Source organism: Amblyomma mixtum, chromosome 4 (assembly GCF_055824585.1).
Source record: "Amblyomma mixtum isolate Tamu chromosome 4, ASM5582458v1, whole genome shotgun sequence".
Taxonomy (NCBI): domain Eukaryota; kingdom Metazoa; phylum Arthropoda; class Arachnida; order Ixodida; family Ixodidae; genus Amblyomma; species Amblyomma mixtum.
The window spans coordinates 38,797,776-38,812,004 of record NC_143015.1 but is presented as its reverse complement, the minus strand read 5'-3'; the positions used below and the strand labels follow the sequence as shown (position 1 = coordinate 38,812,004).

At 44.6% G+C, this 14,229-nt stretch overlaps 1 protein-coding gene across 1 annotated transcript; it reads right to left on the bottom strand.

Moving 5' to 3' along the window:
• Window positions 1-5,614: 5,614 nt before the first annotated feature.
• On the bottom strand, window positions 5,615-8,702 carry LOC149346275 (uncharacterized). The gene is made up of 4 exons (XM_089541276.1): window positions 8,651-8,702; window positions 6,459-6,578; window positions 6,093-6,305; window positions 5,615-5,868 (listed from the first exon to the last, which is right to left on the bottom strand). The coding sequence occupies exons 1-4, from the start codon at window positions 8,700-8,702 to the stop codon at window positions 5,615-5,617; spliced, it is 639 nt and encodes a 212-aa protein (XP_089397402.1).
• Between the last annotated feature and the right edge of the window lie 5,527 nt (window positions 8,703-14,229).

Below are 14,229 nucleotides of genomic sequence, written 5' to 3'. Positions count from 1 at the left end.
TTTTGTAAAAAAAAATTCGTAATGTGGTTAATGTGCTGAAGTAACACATAGGCTATGAGCAGTGCCATAGTGGAGGGCTCTGGATTACTTTACACTACCTGGTTTTATTTATTTATTATTTATTGATACTGTTAGCCCTTTTTGGGCCGATACAGGGTGGGAATTCAATGACTTTTTTTTTATATATATACAACACAAACACAGTGCAGTAAATACGACATAAGTGCACAATTCAAGCCAGCGCCAGTTTTCTATATACACAATTTTCTTCATGGATACACTTCCAGTCAGCTCGCCGTACAAGAACACAATGGTAGAAAGGTAACATCAAAAATTGGGGTTACAGGGTTATCAAAGGTGCTACATTTCAGGTTAGAGCGCAATTCGTAAAAAAAAATAACAATAAAGGGGAGGAAGGGGTATCTGTCTGACGGCTATACTGTTAATGTATCAGCAGCGAAGTGGTCGAGGATAGAGTGTTCAAATTGCTCAAGGGAATTGATTTCTATTATGTCGTATGGTATGGAATTCCAAAGTTGAATTGTTCTTGGAAAAAACGAAAACTTGAACACATGCTGGGATCACACAGCACAATGGCACATATTGCTTTCACCTCCATCAAAACCACACCACTATGGCCAGGAATCAACCTGGATCCTCCAACTCAATAGCTGAGCACTTTTAAACACTGAGCCAGTGTGGCAGATGAGACTTGGAGGTTATAAGAGAGTGCATTCATTTATGTAGACAACTGGTAGTTGTGTATCGTATTCTTGTGCACTTTTGTTCTTTAGTTATTTGTAATTCTGTTCTCATATGCCTCTTGTGTGAGTTTCCAATCTTATACAATTCGTATTTTGTCACCTCATTGCTGCTTGTATAGAAATGCTTTTACTCAAGTTGCACCGGGCACTGTATTTATGTATTCTGCATTCTTGCAAATCCAAAAAAATGAGTCTGCTTTTTTTTTTGTTAAATGCAGTCTGCTGAAAAAGTGTTTACCTTGATGCTGTGATCTGTACCAAAGTATCCATTTGCCAGTTTTAATACTATGTCGACTGACAATTATGTGTAGTTTATCTGCTAAGTTATTTCTGTGAAATTAGGGTAGCGTCCTTAGTTTCAAGTGTATGTACAGTTCGCAAAACATATTCTCGTGTTATTTCCACGGAAGTGTTATCTCATTGTCTTTTTTGTTGTGTGCTGTCTAATAAAGATTATGTTATACAGTCTTGAGCGTGTGTTTATAGTGAGGATGGCCTCAGTTTTATAATGTATGGTAGAGTTCAGGTAAAACTGCAGTTACAAAGCATTTTAGGTAGAATGTAGAGTTACATCAACAGTGTGGCTTAAATTGCCCAGTTAGCGCCGCCGCGGTGGCTCAGTGGCTATGGTACTCGGCTGCTGTCCCGAAAGACGCGGTTTCGATCCCGGCCGCGGCGGCTGAATTTCTTTGGAGGAGAAATTCGAGGCCCGTGTACTGTGCGATGTCAGTGCACGTTGAAGAACCCCAGGTGGTCGAAATTTCCGGAGCCCTCCACTACGGCGTCTCTCATAGCTTTAGTCGCTTTGGGACGTTAAACCCCATAAACCAACCTAAATTGCCCAGTTGTTAAATAGCCACTTAGATTCTGTTTGGCACTAAACTTTGCAGATATTGTGCACAGCAAACGCAGTATGACGAATGGATATAGGAAATGGCACAGTATGCAACGAACTTCGATATCTTCAGTTATTAAAAAACTAGTGTTTGACTGCCAAGAGTCAAGCATATGATGTTTTAATTGAACCTGAAGCAGATAAGAATCAAGCTCATGCAGGCCTCATGTCTAGTGTGCTGTGGTATATTTGTTCCTGAAGGATATGCCCATAGCACAGTGCAACCTTGAAAGAGTGAATGGACATATATCCTCAAAAAAATCTTAAGAAGCCAACTGGCCCTAATTGCCAGTTGGTAATAAAGAGGAATAAACTCAACCTTTATACAATTTGACTTCAGTTAAAATCTTCAAACCAATGGGGCAATAGTTGGAATGGCAGGACGAATTGGACTCAAGGGGAAGCTGAGAGCCCAATTGGAATGCAGGAAACCAATGTATACTCCCCCATTGGATTTGTGAGCCCAATTGGAAGTTGAGAAACCAATTGTACTGTCCAATTGGAATGCAGAAAACCAATTGGCCTCCACAATTGGATTTGTGAATCCAATTGGAAGTTGACAAACCAATTGGACTTGAAAATCCAATTGGAAGCTGAAAAACCAATTGGACTGTCCAATTGGAAGTTGAAAAACAAATTGGACTGTCCAATTGGTATCGGAAAAACCAATTGGACATCGCAACTGGTTTCCCAAGTCCAATTGGGTCCAATTGGACCCAGTGGTTTTTTTTTACTGGGCGGTGCGACTACAAGGAAAAAGAATGCATGATTTGCGATAGGTTTGTGGTCGGCCTCAAGGATGCTTGTCAAGGCTCAGCAGGAAGACTCATTCTGTCAGCAGTTGATCAATAGTCACAGACACTCCGAAGAGTCAGGCCAAATTGCGCTGTGAAGCCACTGGTAGTGTGGTTGGCGCTAACTCTAGTGTCACTGGTATTGCTGCGAGTTGGAGAACTTCCTGCTGGACCATGATGGAGCTTTGTTAAAATACGTGCCAGGCAGAGGCCTCAGATGAGTGTTTCAGAGCCGTTATTCCGCGCAAACTGGCGCGCCGTTATGCGGCACTATCACGACGCAGGCGGTCATGGGAGCACTCCAAAGACATGGCAGAAGCTTTGTCGGTTCGCTACCTGGCCGGGAATGAAGGCTGACGTATGTAGATATGTACGAACATGCCACGTCTGCGAGAGCCTAGAGTTGGAAAGGCACCTGGCTTACTCCAACCCGTCCTAAGCACCAAGCAACGCAAAATGTTGCTTAAACGTTATCTGAATGTTCAAGAATGTCGGTGCAAAACGTTGCCTTCATGTTGCTAATGTCACTATTTTTGATCACCAGATAACGTTACACTTCAACGTTTTTGCAACGTTTAGAGAACGTTGATGTGATGTTATGTTGACGTTGGATCAACAAGAAACGCCCAGAAAAACGTTGCTTCTACGTTGCCTTATTGTATTCTGTTACATTGCATGCACATTCCTCGGGGAGCAGCTGGATAAAAAGCTAAATGAGCAGTACTACCTGCGTGCAGTATGTGCGGTGTGGTCAGAGCTGATAGAGGAATCATGCAAAAAGCGTGTCTGCTGCCTTTTGTCAACTGCTACACACATCTATATATGAATGCAAATCACCTGCCAAAAGATGGTAAGTAGTGATCGTGCACTTTTAAGGCGGACTTGCACTACTGACTTGTTACTTGAAAGATGCAGGCACAATAGTGCAAGAGTTACAAATGATACACATGTTAAATCCACTGAAACATTTATTTGACACAATTATGCATCTTCGTCATCCAGCACGCGAATGAGGTCACTGAAATAAAAACATACAAATTACTAATATTCAGGTTTGTGCACTGAAAAAGTAATGAAGAAACAAAAACTTAGTTTGCAAGATAGAATTGTACTATGTATGAAGTGTGCCAATATTTTTTGGATTACAAATACGAAGGATAAAGCTTGAAGCAGACACCCACAAATTTTTTGCCCCTAAAATGTGCTACACCATAGATCGCAGTATAGTAGCATTTCACACTTCTTACAGAGAAGTACAAATAACAAAACAAACATTCTTGGTTGCCTCTATGTCCCATGCATTTTAACTACCTCTACTGCCCCACACAATATGCCTCATGTTCGGCACTAGGCTCAACACTTAGATGTCAATTGGCTGAAATCAATAAAGAATGTGCCGTTTCTAGTACAATGCAGAAGTTCTAAAGAGTTGCACATAAGCCTATTCAATTAACCCAGCTTCCACACGCAAATCGGGAACATTGGCTCTGACTTGCCGTTTCTTGCAGCGTGCCGGTGCGTGGCGAAAGTGATCGGCAATGTCATGCCTAAAATCCACTTCTTTCCCAGATGGGCAAGAGAGCCGAAGTGATGCTGCAAAGACACAGTATCACAGCATTACACAAGTAACACTAGAAATCGATACCTGCTACAGTTCAGAACTGCACTTCTACAACTTCTGTTACAAATTTCAAACATGTACACACTGAGATGCGTACCTTTTGGTCTGTTATATGCCTCAGCACATTTACTTTTGAATTATGTCCTAAAAGAAACTGTTCTGTGGATTTGCCTTCCAGAAAGTTATAAATTCATGAAGCATGCTTTTCTTCATGACTCCTTCATGACAAACTATAAAGTGTTAGAATTATTGTGATATGATAAGGGCTTTCCACAATAAAACACAAAATTTGTACAAACCAATGATAATATTCACGAGTTTCAACTCCATGAATGGCCTCTTGCCCTTCCTGCCAGTCAGGCAATAGCCTTTGGCTAGCTCATCGGTAATGACTCTTTTCATCAGCTGCCGCACTACGTCCTTCTGGCAAGAGCCTCCAATCAAAGCCAGATGGGAGATCTGAGAACATCAGAATATGTAATAAATATTTCTATTTTGATCTAGTCAGATACAACTCAAATAAAGCAGCATTTCCCCTAAAAGGTCCCCCACCAGTCAATGGAGTCAACTGATTGTCATGACTCCGGGGTTAGTCCATTTAAGTCGCTGTTAGCCGCCTTTCAAGTGCCACTCCCTGTAATGTCATTCACTGAGGTTAACCACGACGTCCTGAAAATCAGTCAACGCCAATGGCTGGAGGGGGATCCTTTGAGGGGGAATGCCGCTTTTTTCTTGAGTTGTGTCCGACTATAGTAACTATAAATGACTCTGTACACTCAGAACAATTGGTTAGTTAATGAATGAAAACATGAATCCTCATTAGTTACTTGACCCGCAAGTATGTAACTGCCTTGAGCATATTTTTCACAGTAGAAAGAAGGCAGGAAGATGGGATTCATGACAACACATAAGAACAAACAAGGGTTGAGAAGGAGCCTTAGTCCACTAGTCAACATTTTAACAAATGCTCATATTCATCTGGGCGAGTGCGATCATCACTTGGAGCGGTTAAATAGAGCCTTCACTTCCTTCAGGAGGAATTACAGGCGAGGGAATGGAGTTCAGGGAACGGCTAGGTGATTAATGTAAATTAGAAAAAGGTATTGCACAGACATTGGAAAAAAAGGTCAGCTTGACCTGAACAAAAGTAACATAACGAGGCTCCCCACCAATGATGACCACACTTGCCCAGATGGAGAAGTTCTCTTGTTGAAATGTTGGCTAACGAACTAAGGCTCCCCCTCAACCCTCGTTTGTTTTGTATTGTACATATTTTGTCACAGGCAGTTTAATCAAATAGCCCATAGCATCTTCTGCACCTCCCCCTTCCTCCCTTCAAAATGGGGCCATTGCAGCTGGGATTAGGTCTCAGCTTCCAAATGCCACAGCAGTTAAGCCACCCTGCCTCATATATCATATATTAAGCCTTCATGTCCAGAAGACCAACTTCAAGTGTTCCGCATAAGGCATCATTTTCACAAACGACACCAAATGAAATAATCACCTGTATTTGAAATGAAGAAAAAAAACAAATAGCACTTTAGGTTTTTAAGTTCATACAAAGTAAAGAAGCACTTGCCAAGGTCTTTCTATTTTCTGTATCATCCAGGAGGCACTCCAGACTCTCAACTTCTTCAAAAGTTGAAAGAGGCAAGAGCTGGAGGACTTCCAAGCTTGCTGAGGGCACTGGTCGTGCATTTCCTTGGGCGTTTTCAAGACGTTTCACACTTTCTGTCAGATTATCAATTTTTTCTTCCACCTTTGCCAGCATTTTTAAGGCATTTTTCAGAAGCCCTGAGACAGAAATGCAAAAAAATAAAAAAAATGCACTGAAATAACGACACAGCAAAAATGAACTGCTGCCTAGAATTCCCTAATTGACCAAATTTTAGTTGTACTAACCTAGGAAAGCACCGCAACACAGAAGTGACCATGTCCACTAGCAATTTTAGTTACTCTTTCAAAATACGTTGCGTATTAGATGCTGATTGCAACTAAGTAGAGGCACAAGTGTTCACCTTGTATCGCACTTTCCTCTTGACCAGGCGCTGCCGACACTGCTATATTTCTAGGAGCAGGGCAGGCAGCAAAAGGCATCTGCTGCACAGGTTTCTGACCAGCTGCAGGAGCATGACCACTGCTGTCAATGCTGTCATCGCTAGAGATGAAAGATGTCACTTTCCTCTGCCTCTTGTTCTTTGGCACTTCACTGCCACTGTCATCCTCAGACTCTACAAGGTTAAAAATGGCTAAAGTCATTAGTCATTTCAATAAATAAGTGAACTGGTAAAGTAATGTTCATGAACAGTAGCGAAGCATATAACAAATGTAGGACTCAATGAAGCATGCTGGGCAAACACACTTCAGCAGTGGTGGACGCTCACCTGCGTAGAGGAGCTTCTCAGTGGGCCTCCTAACCCTCTTTTTCGCATGCTCATCATCCGTTGTGAGATCAGAGACTTCTTCAGCTTTCTTTTCTCTTTTTTTGGCCTCCCAGTAGGTCGCTACATGCAAGGATTTCAGTATTTAAAAACCAACCACATTGAATGGGGTAGCTAAAAAGCAATTCAGTAAACAACACAGAGGTTCGTAAAAGCAGCTCTGACATGAGATTAATAACAATAATGCGATTACAATACAAATGTAATGCTAATCACTGAATCAAGATTTCGGAATGTTTTGCCATTTCATCTGAAAAGTTTATAACACTGAAATTACAAACCCAAGCAGTGCTCTGCAGCTCAGCATGCATACCCCAATCTGAGGCATTTGAGGTGCACAATAAATAAATAAATAGAATAATACACTAACGAAAGAAGACATACCAGCTTCGCCCAAAACGCGGCATTTATGGGCTGTCCATGCCTCTCCTGGCTTCTCGCAACTTTTTATTGCACTTCGGCATCGGGACGGATTCCTGTAGGGCGGCCAAAGTGCTTCACCATTTTTCACCCAAGCTTTGGGCACTGCAGCCACTCCGTCACCGCTCGAAAACTCCACAATGAAAAACATCCTGCGAGAACAAAACGTGATTAGCTAGTATGCCAGCATGCCCACAGGCCTAACTGCCAAAATAAAGACATTTCAAACTGACAAGGATAGAAAAATAAAATTGAGCAACGCTTCATAGCTGTTACAACTTGCTGGGGGCTAACTGGTAAGAATTTTTGCGGGCGCTAAATTGCATTAAACGGCCGCGCAGACTAATGAAGCAACATAAGCTAAGTGCATGCCGATTTAAGGTTTTAGCATCATGTCGCGATTCTCAAATAATGGGTGAGAAGAATGTTGAACATCGTAACAATCCATCTCCACCATGTGTTATGCGTGGGCAGTGCAGCAACGTTATGCTCACACTGCAATAAGAATTTTTGTCGGAAAAAACACGCAGAAACGCGGATGCCATTCAACCGCAGCGGGAAAGAAAAGAAGTGCTTAAATGTATGGCCACCCGTGAACGACAGCATGCTGACTTAACTATGCTTACGAACTAAAAACAGTGCCTTCAAATCAGTAGCACAAGTATAATATGCACTCACCTGTAAACTACTGCACAGCCCCGAAAAGTCAAAGACGACGTTCAGACCCTCAAGCTGCAATGCAATCGATGCAACTGCGAATGAGCGCGCGCACATGGTCACTTTGGATTGGATTGGATTGTCTCTTGTTGTCCTCTGTGCTCATGACAGCATTTTTTTGTTTGTCCTGTACGTGTAAAAGCATTTCAATTGTAAAAAAAATGTTTTTTTGTGTTTAGTATTCAGTACTTTTATTTTTAGAGATATTTCTGTCATGTAAATATGTTTGTTGAGTTTACTGACAAAACTATTTTGTCATTTTTTGGCTTAGGTGGTTTCTAGCTTAGGTAAAACGCAGCCAAGCCAAGCCACACGGGCATGTAGTTATGGCGGCGACTATCAGCTGCGCTGCAATTTTGTGCTGACGAGTGCATATCTAAAGTCGGTGTGTGATATAGGTGTTTTGAAAGTGCATTTGTATCTTCCCATCGTTTCTTTTCTGGTACTCCTCATGCACAAGCCTACCTTGAGCAAATGCTCGCGTTGCTTGTACGCGAGCCAACTTCAGTGCATCATAACTAGCATTGTGTGGATGTGGATGTGAATTTACACCGACTGTTCCCGGAATATGGAGAGGATTAAGCGACGCCTCGTTGACGTTGGAACTAGACAAAAATTCAGGCGCAGAGCAAGCCAAGTAGCAGCACTCTGTCAATCTGATGAAGCTGCGATGCAGCCAGAACCGTCCACAAGCCGTAATGCACCGGAGGCAGACGAAGAACCTCGTGAGACTGAGTGTGTGTCTCACGAATATGGGTCCGACGACAACACTATCAACGATGGGGAATTTGTGTCTGCACTGCCCTTAATTGATCCACGAGCAAGTGGCGAAGTTTCTGAACCTCCAGAATTTTCGGCAAACGAGAGCAGCGAGAGTGAAGCGGATTTAACGCCGACAGTACGCGACCAGCTTCGTACGTGGGCTGTGAGTGGTAACATTTGTGCTGTACAAGTTACTAAGCTTCTAAAGATCTTACAACCATACCACCAAGACCTGCCTTCTGACGCCAGAGCACTGTTGCGTACTCCTCGTTCCAGCACAGTAACCATCATGGGCAACGGTAGTTACTGCTTTTTCGGGGTGACTGATAACATCCTTGAACAATTGGAAAGTGGCTCCATACCCTTGAACACTTCAGTGATCTCACTGTCGATAAACGTCGATGGTGTTCCCATATTTCGGAGCTCGTCGAAGCAGTTTTGGCCCGTTCTTGTGCGAGTTGAGGAGAGCTGAAGGCATGAGCCTTTCCTTGCAGCTCTATACATGGGCGACTCTAAGCCCGAGAATGTTGAAATGTACATGCGAGACGTGCTGAAGGAGCTTGCTTCACTTCTTGAAGTTGGATTGCAGCATGGTGAGGCTATCTATGCAGTGGTTGTGCGTGCATTTGTTTGCGACATGCCTGCGCGGGCTTTTCTTAAGTGCACTAAAGGACATGCAGCATACTTTGCTTGCGAAAAATGCACGCAAAAGGGCGTGTACTCTGAAGAGCACAGGAAAGTGATATTTCCTGATGCATTTGCCCCTTTGCGTACAGATGAAGATTTCAGAAATATGGTACAACCCAACCACCATAATTCTGCTTCACCATTACTTGAGCTGGGTATTGGACTGGTCAGCAAATTCCCGCTAGACTACATGCACCTTGTATGCCTTGGTGCCATGAAAAGACTTCTGGTTCACTACTGGACATCCACAGTCCCATCAGCATCAAAGCTGCCTGTGGGTACACGTCAGAAAATTTCAGAAAAGCTGGTGCAGCTGGCAGTTAACACTCCATACGAGATTCAACGCCACCCGAGGTCACTACGAGCCCTAGAGTTTTGGAAAGCATCGGAGTTCAGGAACTTCCTCGTGTACTTCGGCCCTGTAGTGCTCAAACACCATCTGGCTCACCAGTTCTATGTTCACTTTTTGAAACTGAGTTGTGCCATTACCATACTGGCATCACCCAAGCTCTGCATGGCTTACTGTAACAAAGCTGAGGAGTTGCTTCTTAACTTTGTTACAGAAGCGGGCAGCCTGTATGGTAATGGCATATATACTCTCAGCACACACAGCCTCATGCATTTGGCAGAGGATGTGCGACGATTTGGCTGTCTGGCATCGTTTTCCGCCTTCCCATATGAAAGTTTTCTTGGGAAGCTGAAGAAACTAGTGAGAGGCCGTGCCCTTCCAACCCAGCAAATTTTCATGAGGGCAACTGAACTGAAGCTGCTGAACAAGCAGTCATGTCATCCTGGCAGCAATGACATTAAGCTTGCTAAAATGCACGATAGTGGACCTGTCCCACCAAATTTCCAAGGGCAGCAATTCAGTAAGGTGACAGTTCAAAACAAAATGCTTTCTACAAAGGCTGGAGATAACTGCGTGAAGATGAAAGATGGAAATATTGTCCGAATAAGGAATGTGTTAGTAGCTAATAGAGAGGTCTCCATCTGTGGACAGTATTACACCAATATTAGTGGCTTTCACAATGCAGTGCTGCACCTCACTGATATCGGTGTTTACAAAGCCAAGGAGCTTTCTCAGAGTCTCAGTATGTGGGATGTAAGAGAGTTCTCTGAAAAATGTGTGTGTCTACCATGGAGCAAGAACACAGATGTTATTTTCCCTTTGCTCCCATTGTGAAGACCCTTGGCTCGCAATCTCCCATCAGACATTTTTTGTTATCTGATGCATAGAGTCCGTGTCACCCTTGTGTAGAGCACTTCAGCAGCACACTTTCCTACACTAAACTGACACCTTGTCACAGCCTGTAGCTTTCAAAGGCAACACTTGCGAGGACGTTGAGCCACACAGACCTGCAAGCAAAATTACCACGAGCACGTTGTCCGGAAACTTATCTGCATTCTAGTTTGTTTTTATCAGGTGGTGAACATTGCTCAAGCACTCTACACAAGGACGACGCAGACTACATATATGCTTGAAAGCTGATTTGACAATCTCATAGGCTGTTAGTGCTAGAGCAGCAATATTGTAATTGAATAGATGTGCAGTATCTTAAGTGTAAGAGAGTTGGACTTATATGACATCATACTCGGCCTTGATTTCCTTAGTGAGCACGCAGTCCTTATTGACTGTGCTACAAGTGTTGTTGAGTTGGACCTACCGTACCTCTCAGAACCACCTGCCCCAGTTGTGCACCGTCTCTGTACTGCCGAGTTCACCCGCTTACCACCTGAAGCCGCTACTTACGTATTGTTTAAATCTGTTCCACCTCTTCCTAACGGCCAGTATATCATCACCCCTGTCCTTGACTTGCCCGTCACAAAGAATGTTGCCCTTGCCCATACGGTTGTCGCAGTCTCGGCAAACCGCGCATGGTTACCTGTTCTCAACTTCAGTACGCACGTCCAGACGCTTCCTCAAGGCATGTGCCTCGCCAAGCTGTCCCCTACCGATGAATACGTGATCTCTGCAGTCACAAACTGTGTGTCGTCCTCTCCGGACGATCATGTCACAGCTCTTTCGAGACCTGACCACTTTGCCAATATGATCGCTTCAGATCTCTCTGCCGACCAAGCCGAGGCGCTTACCCATCTTCTGGCATCTTTTCAGGACATATTTGACTTCAATGACCGCCCTTTAGCTCGTACGACTATTGTGAAGCATCGTATCAACACTGGTGACGCCGCTCCTCTGCATCGCCGGCCTTAGAGGGTGTCCAGTTCCGAACGCCAAGTGATACAACAGGAAGTCGAAAAGATGCTCGCTAAGGACATAATCGAACCGTCGTCCAGTCCTTGGGCCTCTCCAGTCGTCCTTGTTAAAAAGAAAGACGGCAGTTGGCGTTTCTGCGTCGACTACCGCCACCTGAACCGCATCACAAGAAGAGACGTCTACCCACTCCCTAGGATCGATGACGCTCTCGACTGTCTCCACGGATCTCAATACTTTTCTTCCATTGACCTTCGTTCCGGTTATTGGCAAATCGCCGTTGACGAGCAAGACCGCGAAAAGACAGCTTTCGTCACACCCGACAGTTTATACCAGTTCAAAGTGATGCCGTTCGGACTTTGTAATGCACCAGCTACTTTCGAACGGATGATGGACTCACTCCTTCGCAGATTTAAGTGCACTACGTGTCTGTGCTACCTTGACGATGTTGTTGTCTTCTCGCCCACATTTGCCTCGCACCTTGAACGTCTCAGGAGTATCCTGACTGTCTTTCGTACGGCTGGGCTCCAGCTCAACTCGTCCAAATGCCAATTCGGCCGCCGGCAACTCACCATTCTGGGACATCTCGTCGATGCCTCCGGTGTACGTCCTGATCCAGCTAAAATTGCAGCGGTGCAACAGTTCCCTCGCCCAAATTCTCAGAAAGACGTGCGCAGTTTTCTTGGGCTGTGCTCCTACTTTCGCCGTTTTATTCAAGATTTTGCCCTTATCGCTCGTCCACTCACTGACCTCCTGAAGACGGACACAGACTTTACCTGGGGCTCTGATCAACAAAATGCGTTTTCCACGCTTGTCCGCCTGCTGACATCATCCCCGATTCTGGCACATTTTGATCCCACGGCCCCTACTGAACTCCGCACGGATGCCTGTGGCTACGGGATCGGAGCCGTGCTGGCTCAACGCTCCCGGGGCCCACACCACGTGGTTGCGTATGCTAGCCGCCTGCTTTCACCTGCCGAGTGAAATTACTCCATTACGGAACGTGAGTGCCTCGCTCTAGTTTGGGCTGTAGCTAAATTCCGGCCATACTTGTTCGGGCGTGTTTTTTCTGTTGTCACGGACCACCACGCCCTATGCTGGCTGTCCACACTGAAAGACCCTTCTGGGCGTCTTGGCCGCTGGGCGCTACGCCTTCAGGAATATTCGTACACTGTCGTGTACAAGTCTGGACGTCTCCATCAAGACGCTGATTGCCTGTCTCGGTACCCTGTCGAGCCACCTGCTCTCAGTGATACTGACGATATCCCTTCCCTGTTTGGCATTTCTGATCTACACAACATCGCCGAGGAGCAGCGCAAAGACCCATATTTGCAAACCATCATCGAGGGCCTCAGCTCTGGAAGCTTGAAGCGCTCCCTGCAGCTCTTCGTTACTAAAAATGACATTCTCTATCGCCGCAACTTCCGTCCTGACGGGCCCTCACTCCTTCTAGTCATTCCCCAGCAGCTGCGGTCTTCTATAATTGCAGAACTCCATGACCTGCCTGCAGCTGGCCACCTCGGTGTGGCACGAACTTACGACCGCATACGGCGCCGTTTCTTTTGGCCTGGATTATACCGTACAGTCCGGCATTACGTCACCAATTGCGACCTTTGTCAGCGCAGAAAGAAGCCTTCGGCACCACCTCCTGGTCTTCTGCATCCTATAGACGTGCCTGTGGAGGCGTTCCACCGTGTAGGGCTCGATCTCCTCGGACCATTCCCGACCTCGGATTCCGGAAATAGGTGGATCGCAGTAGCCACAGACTATGCCACTCGGTATGCGATCACCCGTGCGCTGCCTACAAGCTGCGCGACCGATGTCGCTGACTTTCTTTTGCGCAGTCTTATTCTACAACATGGTGCCCCTCGTCAATTACTCACAGACGGCGGACGCTATTTCCTGTCCAGAGTTGTCGACGACATCCTGCGTTCGTGTTCTACCAAGCACAAGATTGCCACAGCATACCACCCACAGACAAACGGGCTAACCGAGCGTTTGAATCGAACATTAACAGACATGTTGTCTATGTACGTCTCCCCCGACCACAAAGACTGGGATCTCGCCTTGCCCTATGTGACGTTCGCTTACAACACCTCCAGGCATGACATAACTGGTTACTCTCAAAATGAAGAGAGACTTTTTCGAGTGGTTATTTCAGATCAGAATTCCTGGTTTTTTCTTGGGTATGTGCGAATAGTGCTTTCTCAGAACTGAATCTAAATGAATGATTTAGTCAAAAAATGAATCAAATATTTTCATGATTATTCGTTATTTGTGTGAGTATGAAAAACAGCTGTAACTGTTGTTAGACACATTATAACTCAGTCTGTATATTAACATTGCGACCTTCATGTAATACCAATAGGAAAAATACATTTTACTTCTGATGACGACACCATATAAACTGATTCAAATCCCAGTTGATGAGAGCGGCGAAAGTTTGAGCTGTGGCCTCCGAGATAAGGCATTCCGCAGGATTTTCGAATGCTCACTGAACACTTAAAGGCCGTATCTTAGCATTATGAATGTCACCACATGAACAGAAAGCGTTGTAGTATTGAACCCTCCTTTCTGTCTGATTGCGGCAGCATGCTGTGTGATGTCGGAGTTATCGAATACAATAATACTTGAGTTAATATGTGAACATTTTGAATATTCGCACACACCTACTTTTTCGATGAAATGTATGTGCTCAGATGTAACTTGGAGTTTATCTTTGAGATTTTGTTAGCACTGAAAAGTACAGCCATTGGTTATGTGCCCTGTGAACTGACTTACGTGTTAGAAAATAATTACTACCGAAATGGCCTTCATGTTATAATAAAAGTGTGTCATATGTATCACTGAACGTGTTTGTGTATTGTCAATTCATAGAAAATTTGAGGAGCCCTAGTGGCTTTGTCAGTATTATGT

What these genes read in the sequence shown, in the direction of transcription:
- LOC149346275 (XM_089541276.1), bottom strand. Translation starts at nt 8,702, where the DNA reads ATGGTTACTGTGCTGGAACGAGGAGTACGCAACAGTGCTCTGGCGTCA. An exon ending in CAGTGCTCTGGCGTCAGAAG is followed by an intron (nt 6,579 to 8,650) that starts GCAGGTCTTGGT and finishes CCTTGCATGTAG; the next exon opens with CGACCTACTGGGAGGCCAAA. An exon ending in TGAGAAGCTCCTCTACGCAG is followed by an intron (nt 6,306 to 6,458) that starts GTGAGCGTCCAC and finishes TTAACCTTGTAG; the next exon opens with AGTCTGAGGATGACAGTGGC.